The sequence below is a fragment of the Balearica regulorum genome, chromosome 2 (genome assembly GCF_011004875.1).
Source record: "Balearica regulorum gibbericeps isolate bBalReg1 chromosome 2, bBalReg1.pri, whole genome shotgun sequence".
Lineage (NCBI taxonomy): Eukaryota > Metazoa > Chordata > Aves > Gruiformes > Gruidae > Balearica > Balearica regulorum.
In genome coordinates, this window is record NC_046185.1 from 106,077,532 (window position 1) to 106,104,528 (window position 26,997).

General features: G+C 41.2%; 1 protein-coding gene across 4 annotated transcripts in view; it reads left to right on the plus strand.

Annotated features, from left to right (window-relative positions):
* TNS3 (tensin 3) overlaps positions 1-26,997 on the plus strand; it is a 249,691-nt gene that overhangs the window by 37,241 nt on the left and 185,453 nt on the right. The window contains exons 1-2 of one of the 4 annotated variants that reach the window (XM_075745268.1): positions 20,627-21,251; positions 21,341-21,418. Coding sequence is in view for 1 of the 4 variants with exons in the window: in XM_075745266.1 (XP_075601381.1) it covers positions 18,710-18,754 (45 nt within the window). In the remaining 3 variants the exon portion in view is untranslated. Of the gene's footprint in view, positions 1-13; positions 173-18,709; positions 18,755-20,626; positions 21,252-21,340; positions 21,419-26,997 lie in introns of those variants that run through there. The other 3 variants (XM_075745266.1, XM_075745267.1, XM_075745269.1) reach the window with 3 other exon arrangements.

The following is a 26,997-nucleotide window of genomic DNA, read 5'->3' on the forward strand; positions in this document are numbered from 1 at the left end:
ACGCGCCTGTTCCCCGCCTCCTCCTCAGCCTTGATCGAGGCGCTGGAGGCTTCTCCCCGGCGGGAGGGACTGTAGGACATAAAAACAAGTGTGTGCGGCGCTGGGAAAGGGGGATCGCTGCTCCGCTCTGCAGTTGGGCCGCCCTGCCTTGCCGCGGAGCCGGGGATGCGTGGTAAACTTGGGCGGCTGTCGGGAACCGCGGGAGTGGGAGCGCGCCCGGCCGGTGCGGCGGCGCGGAGCTTTCTTCCTGGTGGGGCGGAGGTGGTCCGGCGGTGGGGAGGGAGGCCCCTTGGCGGGCCACGGTGTCTGCGCGGCGGGGCTGAGGAGGGGAGGTGGCTGTAGGGCCGAGCACCGCTGGGCGCGGGGGCCGTGCTCTCGCTCCTGGGGCGCGTTGTTTCCGGTGACGGGCCGGAGCGCCCCCCGGGCCTGCCTGTCCGTCCCTGGCGGTGCGGGCCGCGCCGGGCGGGGACCGGGCCGGGCGAGAGGAAACGGGAACGCCGTCTACTGGGAGAGAGTCAAGGGTTCGTGTTACGGGGAGTGCAAAGGTGGCGGAGCGCTACTGTAGGGGGGGGCAGGATGGCGATGGCGCGCCGGGGGCCGCGCTGTCCGCAGGCAGGATCCGGCCGAGGGGCGAGGAAGGCGCTCCCGTATCTCTGTGGCCCGGCTGGGTCTCTCCATGTCGGACGGCTTAGCGGCAAAGCACGCGTTTCTCTTCTGGAAAGTTACCTTAAACTGTGGGCTTGCCAGGCAGAGGGAACCCCCAGTGCAGGGTTGAGGTGCGCCCAGCAGCGCGGAGCCGCCCCGCGCTCGGCTTTGCGGGTCACCGTCTGCTGCTAGCCCCTGCTGAGACTGCCCAAAACCGCTGCAGCGCATCTGTTTGTTTGGTGTCTGTGATAAATGGTCCTGTCTTTGGTACCCACTCAGATCTCTCCCGATGCCCAGCTTCTAACTGTTGGCAGTGGTTTGACATCACTGCCTACAAGTGCTAGCCATCTTACAGAAGGGTCAAAATCTCTAGTTCTTTACCAGTGTTTTTCTTACATCAGTGTTCCTTGCTGAGGATTGAGGTTCGTGATTTTTGTGTGTCTTCTGACAACTGCATAGGTTGTAAACAGCTTTAGGTATCGGTGCTGACCAAGAGTGCAGGCCGGACAGCTCAGGCTCCAGCACCATGATCCTCCCAAGTCGGGATGGTCTGCTGAGTGGTAAGGAGTTGAGCCTCAACCAAGTTATCTCATTTCCAAGCCTATGATTAGGTGATAATTACAACATTTTGTGTAATTTGAAATGCTCTTTTTTTTTTTTTTTGTTCGGTTGTTTTTTGTTGGAATGCTGTTTACATGTTAAACAGTGTATTATTTTTTGTGTGTTGAGAAGTGCCTGGTGGTAGTCATTACATTTGTAATAGTGGTGTTTATGTTTTACTAGGTATGAAATGAAACAGTGGCGAGAGCCACAAGGGCTTTAGCTGTATGAACGAAACTCTGAGTCTATTTTATGTGATGCTTGATAGGAAACTTCTGGATACTGTTCAACACCGTGACTGATTACAGATGTCTAAAGCTGGCTAATTTTTAAAAGAAACTGCTGCAGTTGGTCAAGTTTATTGTATAGAAGGCCAAGTGAGGCTTTTACTGAAACTAATGAGATTCTTGATGACTTTGAAGCTGTGAAATAGAATCTCTGAAGTATTGGTAGTAGTGAGTTTTTCACCCTTTTTTTGTTGTAATTAAATTGATTACTTCTAATAACTAATGTTTATTGGAAGGCTTAATTAGTCATTTGATTTGTTGGATGTACAGGTGTTCATGAATCAGTGGTGCATTGCCAAGAGTTTTCCATGAATTAAATTAAAACAATCCATTTCAGCATAGATGTTTATGTGCCACAGGGAATGATTATTTAGAGAAGGCAGTGGATGCAAGTGGTTTAACGAGTGTTCCTTGCAATCTCTCTGTCTTAATCCAAAGTACCTTTCTGCAGTTCATACTTTGTTTTACTGAACTGTGTTATTTTGCGATATCGTTACTGTTGGCATTACCTTCTTTGGCCTGCTTTTCTTTCCTGGTCATGCAGAAAATATTTGTAGCTGGAACATAGCAAAAGATCCCCGTTATGGGTTCTTTCTCTAGCTGTGCTGCTTGCAGAGTGGCATGTGAGTCCATTCCTCAGGCTTCTCTCTCTCTCTGACTATAAGCTCTGTGGCTGGCAGAAGATGTGGTATCACTGAGATAGTGATATAATAGTACAGGGGATTGGAAGAATACAGAAATTTCTTCTGTGTCTGACAAAGCTGATGAAGAGTTTCTTAATCTCTTCTGTGTCTGACTTTCCTTTTCTGGAAATGACTAAAATGACAGAGAATAAGGTGGTATTTTGGAGAGATTGGTGAGGCTTGTTTGAGTAAAATGTTATTAGTGTAATTACTTGTGTGTCTCCTAAACATTTTGTTATTTAACAAAAACAGAGATGGTAACCAAAATAGCAAGCAGTGCTAAAATTGCAGAATAAATGTAATGAAGGAAAACCAAATGTGGTCAAACATTTGCATACAAGGAAATTAATCTAGAAGTCACTACACAAACTACAAGAAATGTAATGGTTGGTTAGGCATTTAATTTTAGGGCTTAGAGTTCTGTTTTACTCCTAATGAGAATTTCTAGTGGTATTTTTCTGGCTGCCAGTTGAAGACTCAAATTGTTAATTCATTCGCACGCTGGAAGAATCTCCTGATTCTTACTGAGTACCTACTGACAAAGTGCAATTCCTACCGTAGTAATGAGTGCTGAATGTGCCATATCCATCAGCTTTCACAAAATTTGTCAGAAATTTACAGCTTTATGTTTTTGGGTAGAGAAAAAAAAAGTTCTGAAACAGCTTGCACATTACTGTTTATCATTGTGTTCTTGTGATATGAAAAATGCTATGTATTGCTGTAACTACAGCTTTGCCACTCTTTTGCCCATGCAGTATTTTAGGTTGCACTTAAAGGGTAGTCTGATTCCTAATTCTGACACTGAGTCATTGAGTAAAGTTGCAAAAATCACAGTGGAAGTGTTTATCCAGATGTTAAGTAAGGTACTCATTTACCTCATGTTGATGGTTTAAGAATTAAAATGAATTGCTTGCGTGAAATAGTACTGTGGAGCAATTCCTGTTGTTTACCATTCAGGTGTGTCAGACCATTTTAGCACTACAGGAGATGGATAGGCTGACTGACCAGCAACAAAGAAATAAAGCCTGGAAAAGAAGAACCTTTGCAGGTCGAGTTAACCTCAGCTCCTGTGCCTTCCATGCAGAGGACTCAAGTACAGGGCTGAAAGTAACCAGAAGTTAGCAAATCCTACCGAGAGTCTTTATGTATTAACTACACACCTGAGCTATTGCTGAAGAACCTTCTCTTGGAAAATCCCTCTTGATGGAGACTCTCCAGCCATGAAGGAAGATTTGTGTGATAGGAGAGGTGGGGGACAGGGAGTGAGTTAGTAGTTCAGGCTCTTTTTGTTGGTGGTGGTTTTGTGGGGTTTTTTGTTTGTGTGGTTTTGTTTGTTGGGTTTTTTCTTTCTTTTTTTTTTGCTTTTTTGTTTGTTTGTTTCTCCTCACCTTAGTACCTTAGTGGCTGGAAGATGAGAAGGAAGCCAGGTGACTATACAGTCTCTCTGAAAATCAGTTAGGTCCCTGCATAATAGTTTCTTACACAGCAGGCCTGCAACAGGGATTTGCACATAAGTATTTGTAAGTGTTTAGCAGCAAATTATTTTAGTGAGGGCTAGAGGATAAGGTGGAGGGAAGCAAGCATCCTGGAAATGTCAGAGCTATTAAAAGTTTTGATGAGCCAGTGTCCCCAAAGTGAGGCCTGCCATTTGATGATGAATGAAAACTGAGTTTCAGAAAAACAGCCTGGAAGATGGTATTTTGTACCTGGGATTAGTGCAGTCTGCTACCCTGCTCCTTGCAACACCCCTAACACTCTTGATGGGAGTGTACTTGATTGTATTCATTTTGGCTTTTAAAATTAATCTTTTAGTGCAGTGCTTGGAATGGCAGAATAAACATAGAATCATACAATCTGTAAGGTTGGAAACAACCTCTAAGATCATCACGTCCAACCGTCAACCCAACACCATCATGCCCACTAAACCATGTCCCTAAGTGCCACATCTACATGTTTTTTGAACACCTACAGGGATGGTGACTCCACCACCTCTCTGGGCAGCCTGTTCCAATGACTGACCACTCTTTCAGTGAAGAAATTTTTCCTAATATCCAATCTAAATCTCCCCTGATGCAACTTGAGACAGTTTCCTCTTGTCCTTTCACTAGTTACTTAGGAGAAGAGAGCGACACCCACCTCACTACAACCTCCTTTCGGGTAGTTGCAGTGAGCAATAAGGTCTCCCCTCAGCCTCTTCTCCAGGCTAAATGACTCCAGTTTCCTCAGCTGCTCCTCATAAGACTTGTGCTCCAGTCCCTTTACCAGCTTTGTTGCCCTCCTCTGGACACGCTCCAGCAGCTTAATGTCCTTCTTGTATTGAGGGGCCCAAAACTGAACACAGTACTTGAGGTACAGGCTCACCAGAGCCGAGTACAGGGGGACGATCACATCCCTACTCCTGCTGGCCACACTATTTCTGATACAAGCCAGGATGCTGTTGGCCTTCTTGGCCACCTGGGCACATTGCTGGCTCATATTCAGCTGGCTGTCAACCAGCACATCCAGGTCCTTTTCTGCCAGGCAGCTTTCCAGCCTTTCTCTTCCCCAAGCCTGTAGCGTTGTTTGGGGTTGTTGTGACCCAAGTGCAGGACCCAGCACTGACCCTTGTTGAACCTCATACAGTTGGCCTTAGCCCATCAATCCAGCCTGTCCAGATCCCTCTGCAGAGCCTTCCTACTCTTGAGCAGATCGACACTCCCACCCAGTTTGCTGTCATCTGCAAACTTACTGAGGGTGCACTCGATCCCCTCATCCAGATCATTGATAAAGATATTAAACGAGACTCACCCAAAGACTGAGCCCTGGGGAACACCACTTGTGACTGGCTGCCAACTGGATTTAACTCTGTTCACCACAACTCTCTGGGCTCGGCCGTCCAGCCGGTTTTTTACTCAGCGAAGAGTACACCTGTCTAAGCCATGAGCTGCCAGCTTCTCTAGGAGAGTGCTGTGGGAGACATTATCAAAGGCTTTACTAAAGTCCAGGCAGATAACACCCACAGCCTTTCCCTCATCCACTAGGCAGGTCACCTGGTCACAGAAGGAGATCAGGTTGGTCAAGCAGGATCTGCCTTTCATGAACCCATGCTGGCTGGGCCTGATCCCCTGGTTGTCCTGCACATGCCTGGTGAGCGCACACAAGGTGAACTGCTCCGTATCTTCCCCGGTACCAAGGTCACGCTGACAGGCCTGTAGTTCCCTGGATCCTTCTTCTGGCTCTTCTTGTAGATGAGTGTCACATTGGCAAGCTGCCAGTCATCTGGGACCTCCCCTGTTAACCAGGACTGTTGATAAATGATGGAGAGTGGCTTGGCAAGCTCTTCCACCAGCTCCCTCAGTACTCTCAGGTGGATCCCATCTGGCTCCTTAGACTTATGAGTGTCCAGGTGACGTAGCAGGTCATTAACTGCTTCCTCCTGTATTATGGGGGGTTTATTCTGCTCTCCCCCCAGCTCAGGGGGCTGATGCCCTGGGGACAACTGGTCTGACTGTTAAAGACTGAGGCAAAGACGGCATTAAGTACCTCAGCCTTTTCGCCATCCTTGGTAGCCATGTTCCCCTCTGCATCCAATAAAGGATGGAGATTCTCCTTAGCTCTCTTTTTGTTGTTAATGTATTTGTAAAAACATTTTTTGTTATCCCTTATAACAGTGGCCAGATTGAGTTCTAGCTGGGGTTTTGCCTTTCTAATTTTCTGTCTGCATGACCTAAGGAGATCCCTGTATTCTTCTTGAGTTGCCTGCCCCCTCTTTCAAGAGTGATAGACTCTCCTTTTTTTTCCTGAGTCCCAGCCAAAGCTCCCTGTTCAGCCAGGCCGGTCGTCTTCGCTGCCAGTTCATCTTGCGGCACATGGGGATGGCTTGCTCCTGTGCCTTTAAGACTTCCTTGTTTAAGAATGCCCAGCCTTCCTGGACCCCTTTGCCCTTCAGAACTGTCTCCCGAGGGACTTTCTCAACCAGTGTCCTGAGCAGGCCAAAGTCTGCCCTCTGGAAGTCCATGGTAGTGGTTTTGCTGACCCCCCCCCACCTTACGTTGCCGTGAATCGAAAACTCTTATCATTTCATGGTTGCTAAGACCAAGACAGCCTCTGACCACCACATCTCCCACCAGTCCTTCTCTGTTTGTAAACAGCAGGTTGAGCGAGGTGCCTTCCCTGGTAGGCTCACTTACTAGCTGTGTCAGAAAGTAATCTTCCACACACTCCAGGAACCTCCTAGACTGTTTTCTCTATGCTATGTTGTATTTCCAGCGGACCTCTGGTAAAAACAAGGGCTAGTGATTGTGAGACTTCTGCCAGCTGCTTGTAGAGTGCTTCATCTGCCTCTTCATCCTGCCAGCTACATCTGATAAATGAGTGAGGAGGTTTTCTTAAACTATCTTTATGGCAGCATGGGAGAGCCTGTAGTGATAATAGTAATGCACTTTGTAATGCACCTCTCCCTTTTTTCCCCACTTGACTCCTGTATTGATATATTTCACCATGTAACCGTGCTTTTGAAGTTGCTAGCTTTTTTGCATAGTTTAAGAATATAACTGGACTTGTGCACTCAGGACTTCGTAAGTTCAGAAAGAGGGTATAGCTGTTCTGTACTTCATGTATTGAGGCAGAATTTCCATAGCCTGCAGGGTCTGTTGTAGTGATCTGCCAGTAATAGGAAATTAACATTGCCGTGCTTCACAGGGACTAGGTTCTTTCTTTCTTTTTTCTTTTTTTTTCCCTGCCCATGCTGCTATCTCATTATCCTGCGGGTACAGACCTGTGTGATAGCAGAATTGAGATAATGAATTGCTTGAGGCATAAGGTGACAGACTGATTTGCAGTAATCTAATGGACAGGTGTGTTGATGCAGCCTGCTTCCAGTGCATCTCCACTGGAAAAGATCTGAGGAAATTAAGCAGCCTTGGAGACAGAGCAAGGGAAGATGCTGTTATGTCTTTGTAGTTCCTTAAGCTATATAGACACTCTCTTGGCTTTGGGGATGACAGAAAGAGGAGGTTAATCCATTTAGGAATGTATTTATTTGTGATTTTGGGGAATGAGAAGGAGAATGGTGGTGCTTGGAGAGCAGTCTATTAGGTTTAGATATTCAGGAGGCACTTCTAGAGCTTAACTTTTTTATTAATCTATCAGTCTTGCATTGATTTACTGAAAGAGAAAGGTGGTGGTGATATCTTTTAAGCCTTAACAACAGAAATGAAGACTGTAGAGTTGAGGTAATCTTTTTTTCCTTCCCACTTGTTGAAAGCTGTACGCTTGTGGACAGCGTGAGTGATCAGGACTTCAACCTGCAGGCATATGTTTTTACTTTCAATTAAAGTGCTGTATTTTTATTTTTTTCTTTCTTGAAGGAGGTAATTTTAGTTGGGTAAAATGTGGAATCCTGCAATGTAAGTGAATTGGTAGTTCTTCCCTTGTGTTGAAAAAAATCATTAGACCATATGTAAAACTTTCAATGTATCATCCCGCCCTCTTGTTCCTTGCCTACCATTTCTCAGACTGTATGTTTTATAAGCACATTCCTGCTGATCAGTAGAAGTGTATTTACAGCTGTCATTTTAGTTGAAGTAAAATGGGTTGGCTTCCTTCTTCCATAGGTCTTTCTGTACTTGCCCTTTTTCTGCTGTTAGTACTACTAAAATTCATTTGCAAAGGTAAGGTGAAAACAGAAGCCACTAGTGTGTAATTTGATGAGGGGTATTTACATTTGCATGATATTGTCTTGTTGGATATGAGGGTCTCTGCAGAAATATTTTTCTCTAGCAGTGTTTTTTTGCACCAAAAAAAAAAAAAGCACATTGCACCTTCTGTCTTTGAGCATGAAAATAGACAGAATCTTCAGGTTTTTGCAAGACTTCTTGATTGCCAAATTAGAACACTTTTGTGTCCTAATCACCCATATTCATCTCAATTAATAAGTTTTGAGGCTTTTTTCTACCCTCAGGTTTCTGTATCTCTGTTTTGGTGATTCAGCAGGTGGCTGCAGTTGAAAGTGGCCCAGGGGACACTTCGATCTGGCTTGCCACCTTTTGTCTGGAGGGGATGAGGAGGGCCCAGACAGCTGTGTGCTGTGTTCTGCACCTCCTTCCAGCCTGCTCATCAGTGTCAGGTTGCTGCTGTTGCCTCTTGTCTTTGCAGAAGTGGCTGCCTCCTCTTCCTCCTGTCCTCTGGCAGCTGCAGTGTCAGTAGCTCAGTTCTGTGTGCTGGCTAGCATATGTCCTCCTGTTTCAGGGCAGCAGCTGGGTTTGTAGTGGCCACTGGAGATGATGTCGCTATTGGGCAGAAAAGTTTGTAGTTGGGAGGGTGGGGAGAATTGAGGGCATCACACTGGGAACGAGGGAGGGGGGAAAAGCTGGTTTTGGGATCTGAGACTAGGCCATTGTAGTAAATAATCCATTATTCATGGCGCCATGAAGAGACAGATACTGTAGCACTGTGTTTGGGATGTTTGAGCTCATCTGCAATGTAGAAGCAGAGGAGAGCAGGAGCTTGAACCTGAGCCTTTTGTATCAGATGAGAGTATACTGGCTTAGAGGTCCTATGGGCTTCTCTCTTTGCATGCTATGCATGCAGACTGTCTCCACCCACTTCGATGCTTTAGTATGAAGTGGAATTGCTGTACCAGGAGAGACTGAGAGGTGCTCTGACCAGGCATAGCTCAAGCATTCCTGGCTGTTGGTATCAACCACAAGGTAATGGATTACTCCATTAGATGTTTCTTCTGGAGGTGGGATGGTTTTGTAACACCTAGCTCTAGCAGTGTTGAGCTCTGTGCCACACTGTGGGCAGATGCCCTTCCTGGGGCTAGTGAAGAGGGAGACATGATCTGTGTTCCACAGCCTTATATGAATTTTCCCCAAATTGTAAAGGAATTAGTCATGTAAACACAACTTGTCTGCATGCAAGCTTTTGTTTTGTCTATCTTTAATGATTAATAGGTGCTAGTGGCTTGTTACAGGATATTTTCCTAGCAGTCTGTGTCCTGAAAATAGTAACTATGAGAGCAAAGAATATCTTTGTGGGTATTGTGTGCTTGTACATCTGGCAACATGTGATTTCCTGAACATATGTGTTAGGTTTTGTTTGCTTGGTGTATCTTAGCCTTTTAATAGTGTTTGCAATCCAAATCTAATTTTTTTATGAATTGTTGACATTGTACTTTTGCCAGGTTACAGGTAATTTGCCTTTTCTTTAGTTACACATATGTGAAGAAACTTCAGCAGCCTGGATTTCTATAACAAACTATTCCCTTTCAGTTTGATGGAGTTATCTGATTTTAGTGCATAAACACACAGCCTGTTGCTATGGTCAGGAAGCAAGAGCCTGGAACCTGACTAGGTCTATGGTTAAATTAATTACTGTTGATTTTAGTATGTAATCAACTTAATTTGTGTTTGAAAAACCTCTGAAAACCCTTCCTTAAGAACACAAGGTATCTCACTAATTAAAAATAAGCCTTTCCTGAGGTGTGCTTTTTTTTTTTTTTTTCAGTCATTCACTTATTCTTGCAGCTATCAGCAATTCTCAGCCTTCAGAATTAGTTTTATTTTCAGTTGAGACAGATTTGATTTGGGAGGCGAAAAGTCAAGTACAATTTATGACCTATTACTGCAGCTTCTAGGAAACCTGGTGTTTTCAGTGACAGTTTCAATAGATCAGGGTGTTTAAGATCAGACTCTGGGGGATGGTGTACGTTTTAAGTAGTAGACTGGATTTTAAGTAATACATTTTTAGATTAGTAGATTTCAGTAAAAATACTGAGATTGTTATTAGTCTGTTTCTTAAAATTAATCTATGCTTTCTCCTGTCCAGTCCAAATACTGTATTTTTTTGAGCTGTAATGCTAAAAATCTGCTATTCTATTTTAGCTGTTTTGCTCTTTGATTATGGCTCATTGAAAGCAAAATTGTATTTTTCAAATATACCCGTTCTGGAAGTGCATCTTATCTGTAAGTAAAACATGATGAGTAAATATTGACAAGTCTCATATTTTATAAGTTATGACTCTGAAAATAAGTGACTGACAATAATTCTGTAGTCATTGTCAAAAGAGAGTTCCATGTTTTGTGCTTTTTGTGACCTTGCAGGTGTTCCTTTTCAGCAGATTCTCAGCAGTGGCCATGCTGCAGCTTGAATCCAGCTGTTCTGTATTATTTGGAGAGCTTTCCACGTTCTGCAGTATTTTTACCAATGTCAATATTCCTTTGCTTATTTCTTTCTGTCTTTTATACTGTGGTTACATAAAATATTTTGGAGCTATCCTGAAACTCCTTTGTCTGCTGTACAAAAGCATACTTAAGTGTGTAGGCTTGAATCTTATGTTAAGATTCATCTGTCTATATTAAATTACATATATGTTTCAAGGTGCTTAATGATGGAGCAGGGGAAGAAATAGATTTAATTCTGGCTGGAAACTTTTCTTCCATAGAATTCTTGCCTTTTGAGGCTTAAAATTGTTGCGTTTTTGATCTATTACTTTGTTTCTGTGCTGCTTCATGAGATATGCTTCATTTGCGAAGCATATAATTTTTTTTAGTAATTCTTTTTCCTTCCCTTGGAATGTGTGGGACTTTTCTCCAAGTTGTGGCATTGTAAACAATGGTTTTAGTCTTAGAGTTGATGAAGTGCATCATGGGATTTGTAGTTCTCTTTAAAGAAACTAATCTCTAGAGGAATTATGCCATAAGCCAGCTAGAACTCCATCCCCCAGGAAGCACAAGAGTAGCGTGCCAAAATCTTCTGGCTTTTGCTGTGAGTATTCTTTTGTCAAATACCTGCTTTCTTTGCTGTGCAAAGGTATTTTGAAGAAAACAATAATTTTTAAAAATGCAATTTTCACTTTTTATTTCTATGTAACTGAAACACTTTCATTTTCCTGTATTTATGCATGCTGTTACTCTCAGTTATTTTGAAATTCAGATGCTCATTCTGTCCTGAAGAGATAGTAGCTGTTCTTTTTGTATGTTGTGGGCATAAAGTATGTCAACAAGCTGACCTTTCCTGAAAGCTAGAGACTAGGGTCATGAGGCACCCCAGCTTTGATTATGGCCTGCAGGAAACAGTGTGCTACTCCCCAAGAAAGAAAATTTGGGAGCTAATTGGCAAAGAGGCTGTGTTCAGGTGTGACATCTGGAATCTGCAAGTAGAGTACTTCTGGGGAAAACCAGGACTGAAATGTTGATTCATAGTCCAGTTTAACATAATAGTCAGTGGTTGTATGGTTAAAGAAACTGGTTGCCAGAAGGAACTGATAAATAATCAGAAGCATCTTTAAGGATTGGGTTTTTTTTAATGGCTTGTGCTCATTTGAGAATGGGAATGCACCTTGTCATCCCTAGTTTAATGAACTAACACTTCATACAAGCACCCAATTGAGCTGGTTAGTGCCTTATCCATGTGCTTTTAAGTGAAACTGTGTTCCCTGCAGGTGTGAGATTTTTTTTGAAAACATAATTATTCTGCTGAATGGAAAACATGGTTAGGCTGAGCTGGTATGAAATGTGAGTAATGGCTTTTCTTCCTCTTAATAGATTGTTTTGATTGGGTTTTGTTTTAAAGAATGTAGTGACTAATGCTTGGAGTGCAGGACTGAAGCAAAGCAGACTTTACTGTTAAATGTTCTCCATGTCACTGACTCATGCTGATATTGTCATCTGTAACATAGCTTGAAATGTAAATGATAGACAGTAGGAGAGTTTGACGCAGCCTTATTGGGATACATTTTGTGTTCTTTTTGGAGGCAATAATTGTTCCTACCTCTTGCAAAGCAACTTTAGGTTCTCAGGTATCATCTGCATGGTGATGCTTGTTGTTGCTTAACCAGGTGGAATTGTGCATCTTGTGCTTAGAGCAGGGCCGTGGATATTGTTGCTGTGGGAGGGAAGGACTCTGCCTGCTGGGAGGCCCAGTGAAGTGTGCTGCTTGGGGAGGCTGGGCAGTTCTGCTAATAGGGGTGGGCAAGCTCTTAATGGGCAGAAAGCCCTCATGTTTCCTTTTAAGCTTGGAGTTTAGGAAGAACTGAGAGCTGGAGGGCTTTGTCACTCTTGAGAATCAGACCCTTGCCAGTGAGAAAATGCGGGTTCTCTTTCCTGATGGTACTCCTGAGCTTTGAGTTGTGTTCCTCTGCTTTCAGCTTCCATTCTGAGTGTCATCAATGTTATTCCATTCCTGGGCATCCTGGAACAATTTATTTCTTGTTCAAGTCTTTCAAGGAAATGAATGCTTCTTTTACAGCTTGCTTGTAGAAGGAGCATCACCTGTATTAACATTTTTGGGTTGTTCAATTTACTTGCTTTGGCTTACCCATGTGGGTGCTGTTACAGTTATTTGTGGTTGTTCCCTAATGAATAAGTGCTCTGAAGACCTGTGGAGCTGAGAAGGGAAAAACATTTCAAAATAGAGTGGGGGTGTTGAAGGAGGCAGAATTTTTCTCTTTGTTCTACTTGAAGTGGTGAAGGAAGTGAAGCATGCGTGCAGAGCAAATCAAGGTCTTCCTATGAGACATTAACTACCGTTTGACAGTTCTGAGTGGTGAGCTAGCTCCACTCATTTCTTACTGACACTAAATTGGGCACCAGTTTTATCTTTTTTCAATGGTCATGAAATTTGCTGCATGTGCTAATTTGGGAGTTTCAGTTCAAGTAACTCTGTTTTACTGTATTCAGAATTGAAGTTGTCCTGCACTTTCTGAAAGAAAAGTGTTATGCTCACATGAAGACTGAGTGCAACTTCAGTGGGATATGGCTGATATAATGAAATATTTCAGGTGTAGCTGGAGCCATTAGTTAATGAAGAAATTTAATGATTGGGAAAAGTGTGAATTCACCTGACTGAGGTTACAAGAATACAAACTGAGGATTTCACAGATTTAAGCATGTTCCTGTGAGGCACAGACAATTTCCTAGGTATCGTAATTATTGCTGAGCAGTGTTCAGCAAGAGAAAAGGTATTCAAGAGAGAGGCGGTCAGTGGCAAAGCAGAGGAAAAATGAAAATACTCCTGCTTAAAAGTGGTATGAAAAGACCTAGAGAAGAAAGGAAAGAGCATTTCTGGGGTGATGTTTTCATTCTGCATAGGTCTTTGAATATAGAGTTCCTGAGAAATGAAACAGTTGAGACCTGAGTTATGTGTCATTTAACCCAGACTGTTCTGTACTTCAGGACTAAAAAGAGTGTTTCTTGATTGCGTTTTGGCTCTTTTGGTTATTTGTCTTTTGCTAGGAATCAGGTTTTAATTTTTAAGGTGATGTATTTGTAATGAATAAATTAGAGGGGGCAATGACAGATGAACTTTACACATTCAGACTTCAGCAAGATAATCTGAAGATAATATATAATATTATAATAATAATATATAATATTATATATATAATTTGGCTATAAGGTCTATACCAGGTGGTAAAGTACTTGAAGATACCTTTTGCATTTCTCTTTGTTATTTGCACTTGAATATATTTTTAAGGTGTGCAGTTTTCTATTAGTTACCCATGTTATAGCAACAAGATCACTCATTAATCATGAATAGTTGTATACAAATTTGTTTCCTAACCAAATGACTGAAACTTTCTAAAGAGGAAAGAAAAGTATAGTAGCTCATTGAAGAAGAAAACAAACCTTTTCTTCTATTAATTCTGATGTTATATACACTGAAGTGCTTCCAAAAATGTGATATAATTTTAGAATGCAGTCCACTGAGTACATCCTCTTGTATTGCTAGCTTTCTTTCATAAGTGTAGTGAAACTGGATTACTGCTGACACTTCAAGTATGTTCATGCACAAATATATTAACCTTTCTTCCCATCTGTTACATTGTATGTTACTGTGGTATCTGGACAGCTTATACTCCTTCTCAAAGTTACTTAGTTGCATTGTCATCCCAATCTTTAAAACCCCTAGTATCTCCATTTTAGAGGTGGTGCACAACTACATGGAAAAAGTTATTTGTTCATGTTTTCCCCAGAGATCTGTGGTGAGGCAGGGAGCTTTTGACATTTCCAAGATCGAAATGGCAGGCTGGTAGCTGAAATGGTTTGTGTCTTAGCTATCTTTTATTTAATTTTGTGTATAACCTCTCTGTAAAGGAGGCAGTGGCAAACTTGTGAGCAGTAATGAAATGAGAGAACTTCAAAGCCCAAGGATGGATTTAGCAGGTGGAATTTGAAAGTAAAGCCCCTGTTCATCGCTTCCTTCCTATTAATGCTGCCTGACTTAACTCATATTGTTTCATGAGTTGTTGGAGCAAGTGATGTTGCTTGTCAGTGAGCCACTTTATTCTGTACATGGCAATTTCCCAAATTATACACTTTTCAGTGTAGTGGAGCTGATGGATGTAATGTGGGTGATAACAGGATAGGTATGCTTGTAAAGTCCCAGTAGCATTGCTCCTTAATCTGGCCAGTGTTCTGATGTGGTGAGAACTGGCTGTATTAATGTTACTCTTGCAGCTCTTACCAACCCCATCAGCTACTAGGTTTTCTGTTTCTAATGCTTTTTGTGAAAAATGGGACTTTTGACACTTCTGTAGAAACGAAACTTCTTTAGGTTTTTTTTGGGAAGAATGTAACTTTTTTTGTCTATAGTTTAGCAGAACAAAAATCTCTTTTCAGGCCTTCTCCAAACCATGATAGTTTTCATCTTGCCTAAGGGAAAAAATGTCGAAGAGTTCAACGTCACAGATGCCCTTTTGACATCTAACTAAGATATTGTGTAAAATACAGTTGAGCAGTGGCAGCTCAAATGTGAATAATATCCTGGAAATATTAGAAGAACTACCTGTCATAATGCATATATTTGCTTTTCCTAATACTTTCAGCTTCTCACATTCACTTTTTCCTGTTTATAAAGCAAATTTGCTTCAGAGAATCTGTATTACAGATGATAAATATTACTTTTGCTGTTTTAGCAGTTGGAAAGGACAGTCATATCTCTGTGTGATGCAGATGCTGTTTCAAACTTGAAACTGAGGTGAATAATTTTGATGAAGTGTAGTATCATTTTTGATAGAGAATGGGGGATAAAATTGTCTCAGCGATCTGTATGTGCATGTCTGGGGATGAAGGGGAAGGGGGAAGAACATCATCTTTCAAAGAGGAAAGGAGGGTGTATGTATTCTGGGGAGTATCATATTAATCTAAAAGAGCTAGATGCATTCTTTGAGCTTGACTTTTTGCTCTGGGAGGGACTGAGGGGGTGTAGTGTGTGTCTGTGTGTGTGTGTTGGGGGGGGTAGGTGGTGAACATTCCTGGAGGGGATTAATTTTGAGGTGACTCAAACAGACACTTTGATCCTTTCCATCTGCAGGTTGGCTTGTTTTAGCTTGTTAATATATGGATAGCAAATTCCCTCCTTCCTTTTATGTTTGGAAAAATTGTTCATAGCCCACACATGGCTCTGTAATTGGGGAGAGATTGTTCATTCTTGCCTGCAGGAAGACATTTCTCTGTTGGCTGAGCTGGAGTTCCAGACTAGATAGAAGAAATGCAAGAAAAACATAGATGGGGAAGCAGGGCTACACAACTCTTATTTAAGTTATGATTCTTGAAGAAATGTCCACTAATCCATCTGTGTTTGCATCCGGAATACCATCTATTCTGCAGAATGAGGGAAGTAAAATTGCTCAGTAGTGTTCTCAACCTCCCCTGTGCCTCACTGTATAATGGAGTGGTTGCCTTTAGGACATGGATACTGCATAGAAACCTTAGTGAGTTTAGGAAAGTTTTCTTCATTGGTAATCCCTAATAGTTAAATGTTCTCATGAACGACATCGGGTTTTCTTGGTGTTTTCAACTTCAGACATCTTAAATATGAGTAGGAATGATTATATATATTTAAGTGACCTGAAATTAGACAAGGGTTTGGTGATAACAAATGTGCTCTGTTTCTCAACCAAACTTCTGAAAGATTTTTAAACTTGTGTTCTGTTGCACTCATTGCCCTGCCTCCTCTCAAGTTGCTCTTTTAAGTCAAGGTTTTCCAAAAGTGTCAAGGTTTTCCAAAAGTATCAGGATTTTCTTCACACTGGATTTTCTCAGAATTCTGCCTGGGTGCTTATCCTGCAGGTAAGATAGTCAGGTTACAGAGAGATTCAATCTCCTATATCTTCCCCCACCCCAGAAGACACTTTGGAAAGGTTTATGTGTGTGCATGTGTCGTTTGTAACTTTTCATCTCTCTAAGGGTATATCATGCCACAAGTGAAAATTTTAGTACTGTTCAAGATAGGAAATAGCAGCACATAATAGCCAGAGTCCTGGCATAAGCTTATAGTATTTATTTAGTGGAATTTTTCCCTGTGTTGCTTATACATTTAAATTTGAAGATTCTAGGGGCTCGCTTTGGCTTGGACTGTTGCAGTTCTCTCTGATTATTTGATGGTCTCACAGAATTTTGTTCATAAATGTGATTGACCATGGGGTCTGGCCACATTCCAGGATGGATAATTACAGTCTGTCTTCAGTTTTGATTAGATGCAACACTATTCCCTTATCTTTCTGCTTTTGTAGTTGGTCGCTCACTCTGGCTGCTTTGGGGTCCGAAGGAAAGAGTACAAGGACTCTTCTCAGAGCCACCTCACAGAGGCCTTTTTAAAAGAAACTCTGGGGATGATTTAATCCCCCTAAACTCAAGGGGACTTTTTGTCACTTGCTGGTGGCTGGGCCTCTGCTAGCTGGAGTTTGTGTATTTGAGGTTGTATTTGAGTAAACCAAGTAAAGCGTGGGGTTTTTTATGTCTGAAAGGTTTTGCATTTAACCTTCATAGGTGATATGGTAGTGTTTAAATAAAGGGAGGGGAATCAACAAATCCCACCATTTTACAGGAGCATAAAGTGGTTCCTAATAATTGAATTGCTTTCTTAACAAATGTCTCTTGAACAAAAGAAGCTGATGACTAAAGCAAGTTGCATGACTGAAAGAAAACTGTGTGATAGCTGCAAAAATGAGGTTTTTGAGAACCGTTAGATATTGGGACTTACCGTATGAAGATCTTTGGAGGTCCTTGGAGGATGATTGCATGTTGCTGTCTTTGTGGAAATATTTGCTTCTAGATTTAGATAGATCAGTTAACAGTGAAAAGGAAGTCTTAGCATAGATCATGATGTAAGTAAGCACTGCTGTAGGTTATAAGCTAAGATAGTGTTGACTGTAATGCTTGGAAATTATGGCTGCTATAAAGAATGGCACGAATTGGACAAGTGTAAGCTTAAATTCCAGGTAATCTGATTCTGCTAGAAATTTTCACTTAGGTGACCTTGCAGGATTACCTTTCCTTCCTGGGGCTTGTGTCACTGGAACACTGAGTTGTCTGAATCAAATCCAAATCTCAGTTCAGGGAGCCTTATGTTTGGGTAATACCACACATAAACCGAGATGTCTATAAGCAGTCCTTTTCACAGAGGATGTTCCCATGACTGCATTCAGTCACAGAGAGACAGTTAAACACAACCATCCTCTAAAGAGGCAGAGTAATAGATCTTAAATTTTCTGCAAAATGTCATTATGACAAGACATTTCACTTAGTCTGAAGACATCTGTCTGTACATGCAGCACTTGCAAGCAGTAAGAACAAAAAGGGCATCTGTATGTTGTTGTACAGGTATTATGCAATTAATATCTTGTGTGTATGTGCATATTTTGCATGGAAAAGATTCATTTGTTGTACTTGAGCATATAGACTACAGTAGTTCAGGTTACTAAATCCCTGTGTTTGGTTTGGCTTAACTTTAAAGGATTTTATCACTTGTTCTAAGAAAAAAATACTAAGCTCCACTCTTTATTTGCATGCAAAATGATATTTCTTTGTTTAAAAAGATCTGCACTGGTATTGGTGTCTTACTACCTATTCTGTCAGCAGTAATTTTTTATTTTGATTTCCATAGTTCAAGTTGCTAAGCATAAACAAAACATGCTGGTGACTGCATGGGGACAGGTTGGAGTCTCATGGGCGCATCGTGAACTGTGACCTGTTATGTTGCTCAAGGTGGTGAAAGAATAACTGAACAGTTTCTAGAAAGTGAAAAGATGGAAAATTAATTGCGGCTAGGGGAAGGTGACAGCTACAGTCAGTATAGTAATAAGCTGTGCATTGAACTTAACCTGAACTGAAAACTGATTTGAACAGTCGTTTGGCAGTTTGCTTTTCTTTATCTCCCCCCTGCATTAAGCTCAATGCAGAGCTAGGCTGGAAGAGCTTCAGTCCCAGTGGGATCTGAAATGGGACTGCAATGAAATATTGCCTTGATCCTGTGGTAATAATATTGACAAGCTTTTTCAGATGCTTTTGGAAACATTTTTATTGCTTACTTAACTGCTAATTGATGTACAGAGGAGAAATGGATATACTTAGAGCACACCCATGTGGCCATGTAGGGGTTAAATGCTATTTAAAAAAAGTTTTAATGGGGGGGGGGGGGAAGGTTTCTAATTGTAGTGAAGTATTTTTGGAATTTGCCCTGTCAGTTAGTAATATTTCACTAATTAAAGCAACCCTTTGTTTAAGCCAGGCTGACAACAGTTCTTCTGGAGAGTTGGCTGGTGGACAAACCGAGGTATGTTCATTCTTCAGCAATTCAACCGATTTTATATGCTGATGTTTCTGAAGTAATGCTTTTAACTTGGAAGAAGGTAATCACATCTGTGAATTCCTTGTGGTTTCTCTGCTGCTGAGGGTTGCAGCCTATAAACAATTTTATTGCCCTAAAGCCTTGTGTGTAATGAAAATTAACAAATAAAACAAGCATACAGGCGTTAGGCTCTTTATGGCAGGAGGCATCAGGTTTGTTTGAATGGCAAAATTAAGGGATTATAAATTTTTGCTGAAAGAATGTTAGCAAGAGGCAGTTCTCTCTTTCCTCTTGTTCCCTTTCTTTTGTGTATGCTTTTGCTTGGAAGAACAGTGTGTGTTCTGACTATGGCTTTGTCAATAAGGTTTTATGTGTTTGTGGAAAAGGGGGTTCTCATCTGGAAATTGTACGTTTGCTGGAAAGGAGAGGGGAAGGGCTATATTGGTATATATTGTAAGGTTGAACAGCAAAAACAGACTGAAAACTTTACAGATTTTCCTGCTCTGAAATGGATTATTTGAAGAAAGTCACATAATGCTGAAAAGCCAGCATACAAATCTTGAATGGCTATCTGTATGCTTGCAGGTTGCTTGGTTTTGTCAAATGGCTCGCTGCTTGTAAAGAAGCGTATTTTGCCAGATCAAAGATCCTGAAAGAGTAAAACTTCTGACTGTCCTGGCATTTTGAGTGTAATCTGTTGAGTGATGAATACCTGCTGACTAATACTTTTGGCTAGACTGAGACTTGGTAGCTTTCTTTTGAATGATTACCACTTCGTCATTAATAGACATTCAGAGATAGAACTACTGTTTTTTTCAAGACCTGAGGTGTGTTTTCTTTTCACAACATTTACAAAAATTCCAGCCTGCAGATCTGCCTTGTCAACAGATCTGCAAATAAACATGTCCAGGCAGTAAAGATACTTCAGAAGTTTTATTTGATTTCAGTAGCTATATTGATATGCTACATGATGTGCTCTATAGTAATGAAGAACATACTGGAACATTTGGATATCAAAACCAGGATGAGCCTTTAAAATGAGCATTCTGTAGTCTCACTTGTATTTTGTTGTACATTCCCATGAAATTATTTCAGGTTTTGGCAAGTGTACCATGGGACTGTTACTTTTGTAAATTGCTATGATCTAGAAATTTGCTTTATTTGAAGAATCTGTTCTAGGAATGTTTTCTTTTTATTCTGTGGGGCAGAGGGAGCAGTAACTGTTGTGATAATGAATTAAATCCTCTAAAAGTGCAAGAAAAGAAATCCAAGTTACCATAGAGTAAAAATTACAAATGCTTTAAAAGAAATTGTCACTGTTCTGAGAGAAGGGGAGAGAACAGAGTACTCTTCCAGTGTGCTGATATGAAAGTACCCTTGATGCAGCAGACGAGAATGGAAACTGAAGAACACTGATGAAGTGATACTGATGGGATTGGAGAGTATTTGATAAGAAGAGTAAGGGTTTGTAGAGCTTCCTGGTTGTTAGAAGGAAGAACTTAGAGTTTGAAGTGGATTATTTGGGCCTTTAAAAAGGATAATGACAGTCAAGTTCAGCATATGTTTTAGTGATTATTTTTTGTTTGTTTGTTTGTTTACTCACTGTGATAAGGCATACTGATTTTAGTGCCAGGGAAATAACTAGGATAGTTATTCAGGAATTTAAAGTAGTATTATTTTGAGCTACAAGGAAGGAGCAGGTCAGTTGACTTAAGTAACAGTTGCGTTTTATGTAACTGTTTTTCTCAACATAATAGTTTAACTATTTGTCCTTGGGTCAGTGAGCAAGTTAATCAGCTACAGAGCAGGCACTGTATAATAACTTTATAAATGTCTCTTGTGTTTGATTTCCATTTCCACGAGAGCTTTAGATCTTGTAGCTGAGTGTGATCCTTGTGCTTGAGCCATTTTACATTATCCTGCTTCATTCACATGGCAGAGGAGAGGAATTGAAGTTCCAAGCCTCAGGCTAGTAGCAACAAATCTTTTTGTGACTGGGTGGGAGCCCACAGGGCTCCCCGTTAGTAGCAACCTGTGCTAGTCAGTGACTGGAATTTGTGTAATTTGTCAAGATGGCTATTTTCTTGTATTTCTACTAGAGGTTGATGTTTGAATGGGAATACCTAATCATAAAGGAGGAGACCATTAGGACAGGCAGGTGAGGGTGTTATCCTATCTCCATGCTGTAATTGAATGACTTTGAAAATGGTTACAATAATAAGATGGAGGTAAGGGTAACTTAATTAGAAGTTTTTGAGGTATAAAAACAGGCGGTTCAGCAGAAGTAGGTATCATTATGATTATTAGCTTGCTATAGACACATTATTTTACCATAACATGGTATGCTTTGCTGTTGAATTTTTCTTACACTCAGAGCTGCAGGCCAAACATCATAATGTATATGTGAACTGAACTTTACATAATTTAATACATTTACTGTGAGTTCTGCTCTCAAATAAAGGCAAAGCTTGAATCTGACATGGTAAGTGCTTTCTCTTTCTGTATATCAAAGTGTGACTGCATGTTGTGCTAGGCATGTCTGCCAGAGCCTGAACAGCCTGTTTTCTGTAGTACTGATTCCGGTACCAGAGTAGGAAGAGGAAGCAGGGTGAGGATCAGAAGAGGAGCCTTATTTTGCTGTTTGCCACAGTGAGTGATATATCTGTTGTCATCAGGCTAACCTTGATTCCTCCTTAGCCTTTTTTGAATAGTTGTGCATCATGAAAGTGATGTTGTAGTATTGTCCTGGTTTCAGCAGGGATAGAGTTAGTTTTCTCCCTAGCAGCTGGTGTAGTGCTGTGTTTTGGATTTAGGCTGAGAATAGTGTTGATAACACGCTAATACTTTGGTTGTTGCCAAGCAGTCAAGGACTCTTCAGCTTCTCATACTGGCCTGCCAAGAGAAGGTGTGTGTGTGGGGCGGGGGGGAGTCCCTGAGAAGTTGGGAGGGGACACAGCCAGGACAGCTGACTCAAACTGATCAAAGGGATATTCCATAGCATATGATGTCATGCTCAGTATGTAACTGAGGGAATGGGCCAGGAGGCAGGGCAGCATTGGCTTCAGGTGGTGAGAAGTTATGCTATGCATCACTTGTCTTGAATATTCTTTTATCTTTATTATTATTATTATTGTCATTATTATTATTATTATTCTCTTCCCTTTCTGTCCTATTAAATTGTCTTTATCTAAACCCATGAGTTTTTTCTTTTTTTTGTATGTGGGGTTTTTTTGTTTGTTTTTTCTTTTCAATTCTCTTCCCCCATCCCACTGCAGGGGTAAACTGAGTGAGTGGCTGTGTTCTTAGTTGCTGGCTGGGGTTAAACCACGACAAGTATGAATCATAGTTTTAACCAGGAAGTTTTGCCACTGTTGCTTGGGCTTTTTCTTTTTTTTTTTCTTTTTCTGTGTGTGGCTCATGTTCTTCAGTAAAAATACAAACCAACCTAGTACTAGCCTTTGCGCTCTCAAAATTTCCTCTAATTTGCCTGTTAGGGCTTAGGTGGTCATGGACTCTGTACAATACCGTCTGTGGTTAGTAGCAAGAAGGTAATGTGATTGAGATTTTCTGATTTAGTATACTGTTACCACATGATAAACACGTTGAGAGATGTGTTCAGAGTGGTTGGTACAACTAATCGTGTAATATCAGAGGAAAATAAATAGAAGGTATGCAAAATCTACAGTTGCAAGTAGAGTGTTTTTCATCAGCTTGTGTTCCCATAAACTTATCTGACAAGACCACAGAGGAACACCAGGAAAAATACAAAATCAATGGCTAACCACAAGTTGTCTGCTGTCCAATGAAAGTAATGACATTACATCCTGGTGCAGGATTGTTGAGTAAAAGTTTCTGATTTTTGGAGTGGCACTTACATTATCTTATAAAAAAAAATTTGTAGAAGTTTCTGTAATGTTAGTTTGGTTCTGTTTCCTGAAAATGGTTGATTTAACTTGATGGAGAAAAAAATGGCAAAGCTTTAGTAAAATAGCTGCCAAAGGTGAAACTAGATGTTATGAAAGAAAAGAAGTTCTACCCAGAAGTGCACAATGAAGATTTTTATGTTCTACTTTGGCTTCTCCCCAACCTCTTAAATTACTGAATACAAAATTTTCTATGTGAAAAATTCGGGGTTCTCAGATTTAACGAAGTGCAGAAAAGGTGCCTATTTTAAGTTGTTATGTAAAAAACATTGGTTTAGATTACTGATTGTGTCACCCAAATTCGGGAATAAAACAAAACTCCTTAACACCAATTTAGCATTAAGAAGCAGGCATTTCCTGTTATTGCAGCGCTGGGTGTCAGGAGGATAGTTCCTCAAATCAGGCACCCCTAATGCTGGTTCTCTTGTCATATTTATACACAAATGTTACAAAGATTACAAAGTAGTACACTTCCCATTACAATAATTGGTTCATATTTCTTTGCCTAGTATGCAAACTAGAACACATGCTCAGTTCCTTTCTCCTCCTCTATCTTTTGAGTAGGTGGTATAATTTGGGTAGGGGGCTTATGGGTTGGTGGTCGTGGGGACCCTGGCCCAAGTTACCTTTCCCCTAGTTTCTCAATACTTCGGTGTTGGTAATTGTTCGCTATATGCCTCAGGAAGATAAGGATGCTTCTGGAGACAATTAGTGTCCTCCCTTTCTGAAAAGTACATACATAAGGACCTTGAAGTGTCTTGTAGCTCCTCCTTTTTATCATGATGTGTAGCAAGTGCTCATTCTAAGAGTTGTTAGCCTTCTACCTAAAGTAATAATGAATAGTTTCTTATCACATATAATACAAGTAGGCCTTCGTTACAGGCCTATCTTTTTGGCTACAATTGGAACTGTCTTAACTATATGAAGTAAGATAACTTTATAAAATGAGGAAATAATTAAGGACATAATTCCAGTCATACAGTCATACACATACACACAGAGTGCTGTTTTCTGTATGGGTTACTGTCATTAGTGCAGATGATAAGCTGTATGGGATTGTGTGTTTAATTAGAGCTGCTTATATACTGAACCAGGGGTGTTAGGAATACCATTGTTTCTGGCCTAGGGGAATAGATTGAAGTATGTACTTTGGGGTGGGGAGCATAGGTGTGGAGTGAAGATGTTCTGGCAACAGATGCTGGTCTGCACTCCATTCCCTGCTTAGTGTAACCCCAGCCTTTCAAAGTACAATGGCCAGGTAGACTTCATGCAGTCATTAATACTACCTGTGTTGTAGGTCCCAAGGGCCACACTGATAGCCTGGGTTGAAATAAAGTAGTTAAATAAGGATCTTTGTGGGGAGAGGAGGAAACTAAACTGAGGTTGCCATTTTTCCATCCTACTGAATCACCTTTAATGAGATTTTCCTGCAGACTTGGGAAGCAGGTTATTTTCAACTTCTTGAAGATGTAACATAGTGATGTTACAGAAGGCAGATCCTGACTGATGACTGATACACTTCCAGATATATGCACTTTCAGCGTGTATGCTTCCTTAGCACAGCAGCTGCTAAGTGCACATGTATATGAAGTGTGCAACTATCAGCTTGCTTACCTCCATATTTCTAGCCTGGAATGGTGACTTTCTCTGGAGGATGGGGGTGGGGGGAAGATATCTCTGAAAGGTAGCAGTGCTGACAATAGAATACATGCATGAACTTAAAGTGCCAAATTGAGTATGTATTGGTGTAGCACACCTGCCCAAAGCAGGATTGTGAGGGTAGGAGGGAAAGCTAAAGCTGTGTAGCAAAATTAGCCTATATGAAATTGCTAAAATTATTTGCTGCATTAGTATTAATAATATTTCTTCCATTTCTTGGTGACTGATTTACTGACATGCATCTACATCCCTCTCAGCTGTTTTTCCTGGTCAGTGTTCTGGCACACAGCTGCTGCCATCTGTCCTTGTTCTAGCCCGGGTCTGACCTCTTCTTTTGCTTCTGCTCTCCCTTTCTCCACTTGCTTTGCAGATTTGGTAACTTCCCTGGTTGTTTTTTTGGTGGGGTGGTTTTTTGGGGGGAGTGGAGGAGTTTGGGGGCTTGGGGTTCTTTTGTATTTTAATATCTGGTTCTTACCACATCAGAAATTGTTTACTGTGAGACATAGTTCTTGGTAGCTCTTTGGTATTTGGCCTTCTAACTAACTGCATCAAGTCATAGGAGGGTTAGGTTGTGTGTTGCCGCAGTCCTTAGTGCATTTGCTGGGGATTATCGAGACAGAGGGAGAAAATACGCATAGAAGTGTGTTCTTTGCTTGATGTTTTTGTGTACCTGCAAGAATTCATCTGCAGTGGGAAGAGATTTGATTAGTGATTCCAGGTGAAGATGATTTTAAAAAAAGTCAGCATTTCAAGGGTAGACACCTGATGACTTTGAATTTTTGTTTTTGTTATGCCCTTCGCCATTTGGTTTTTTGTGAACTGAAGATAACCCAGGTATATTCAGAAATAGCCTTTTTTTCCAATGTTATTTAAAGACATGAATTCTAGTCTTCAGATGTCTAGCTCTGAATATGTGGGAGTTCCAGTCTTCATGTAATGAAAGCAGTGTTGTAGCCTCAGAGATGTCAAGGCCAGTTCATTTAACAAAAAAAGAAAAAAATTGACAGGCACTGAGCTTTCATTATGTACATAGGCCTTTGCTGCTTTCAGGCATTTCCTTTGTACAGTATTTTCCCACACAGAACAAAGTGTTGGTTTGCTAATGAGATGAGGATGAAAAAGATGTTTTCCAGTGTTTGGAGTAACAATTGTCTTAATGGTCTTTCTGTCTGTCTCCTAACTGGTTTTCCACCAATACAGATTCATGTGCAGTGGAGAAATGAAGGTGTTGAAACAAAAATGCAAAGAGCTGATGAAATGGAAAAATGTGAGAGTTGCTGCTATTTTACATTATGAGTGAGGAGTGACCACAGGCCCCTCTGTTTATCCCTGCTGGGAGGAGTGGAGATGACCAACTGCGCTCTACAGGCAACTGATTACTGGGGATATTTGGATGAAGAGGAGCAGTGAGGATTTGATTGGGGAAAGGGAGCCTTCTTGTCTTTCTCCAGCAGGTGTGCTGCTGCTCTGCCTGCATCCTGCTGGAAGGAGTGCCAGGCTGCTAATGGGCATTCATTCAGACCCCCTTGGGTGCTGCTTTTCTTCAGCAAGTGTCACCTGCCTCTAGACAGACCTGGACCTGTTGCTTTCTGGACTGAAATCTCAGCAAGATCATGAGGGAAAGGATTTGAAACTGTCTGGGAAAACAGCAAATATGAAAAAGTTCCTGTATGTTTAGAGTTTGAGGTGGCAACTTTAAAATAGTGAGAGAGATGTATTTGATGATCAGTCTTTTCCAAACACTTTACTCTCTTATATTACCTCTGCATCCTGTGGAAACCATCTTTCAAAGCAAGCTGATAGTGCTTTATCTCCAGAATTTAAAACTTTGAGAAGAGCATATGCAACTGATGATCTAGATGAAGGACCTCCTCCAAGGTGAACTGTCTACAAATGTAAATGTATGTGGCATGACAGAGTAATACATGAGGCATAGGCCCTGTCTCTTGATAGAAAGCAGTGAATTTGCTGTTACGTTCTCATGGCTCCCTCTGCGTGGGTCACTTGGTAGGGGACTGAGGCTACAGACTGCTGTTCCAGAACCCTGTGGCAGAATAGGTTTGTGCTGCTGCTTCTCTATGGCATCTTGTGCTGCCTTGTGTCATCTGGCTTTTAACTTTTTAGTTCAGAGCTGTAAGTGACAGAGCTAAGGTGAAAAGCTTTGTGTGTGAGAGCCACTACACTTTTCCTTTCAGCTCATGACCAATGTGTTTTTTTCTGGCAACTGGAATCTGAAGCAGGTATCCTGGAAATGTAGATCTAGAGACCCAAGTGCTAGGCTGTGCAAGTTGAACAGGCTGTGGACCAAATCTATCCTTTTCTTTTCAGTTGTTAACTTGAAACTTTGAAACATTATGTATCAGGTCCCAGCACGCGTAAAAGCATATAGTGGAATGAGAGCATGTCCAGAAAGGGATGACCAAAATGGTCAAGGGGATGGAACAGCTGCTTTTTGGGAGGAGACTGAAAAGACTGAGACTCTTCATTTTGGAGAACGGAAAGTTTAGGGGGAATATGATCACGGTTTTACAAAACCAAAGGTGGTGAGTAGATTGAACTAGGCAGAACTAGTCATGCAGTCTCATAGTGCAGAAACTAACCAGTGTCAGAACTGATAGGAGTTTACTTTAAAATGAACAAATGAAG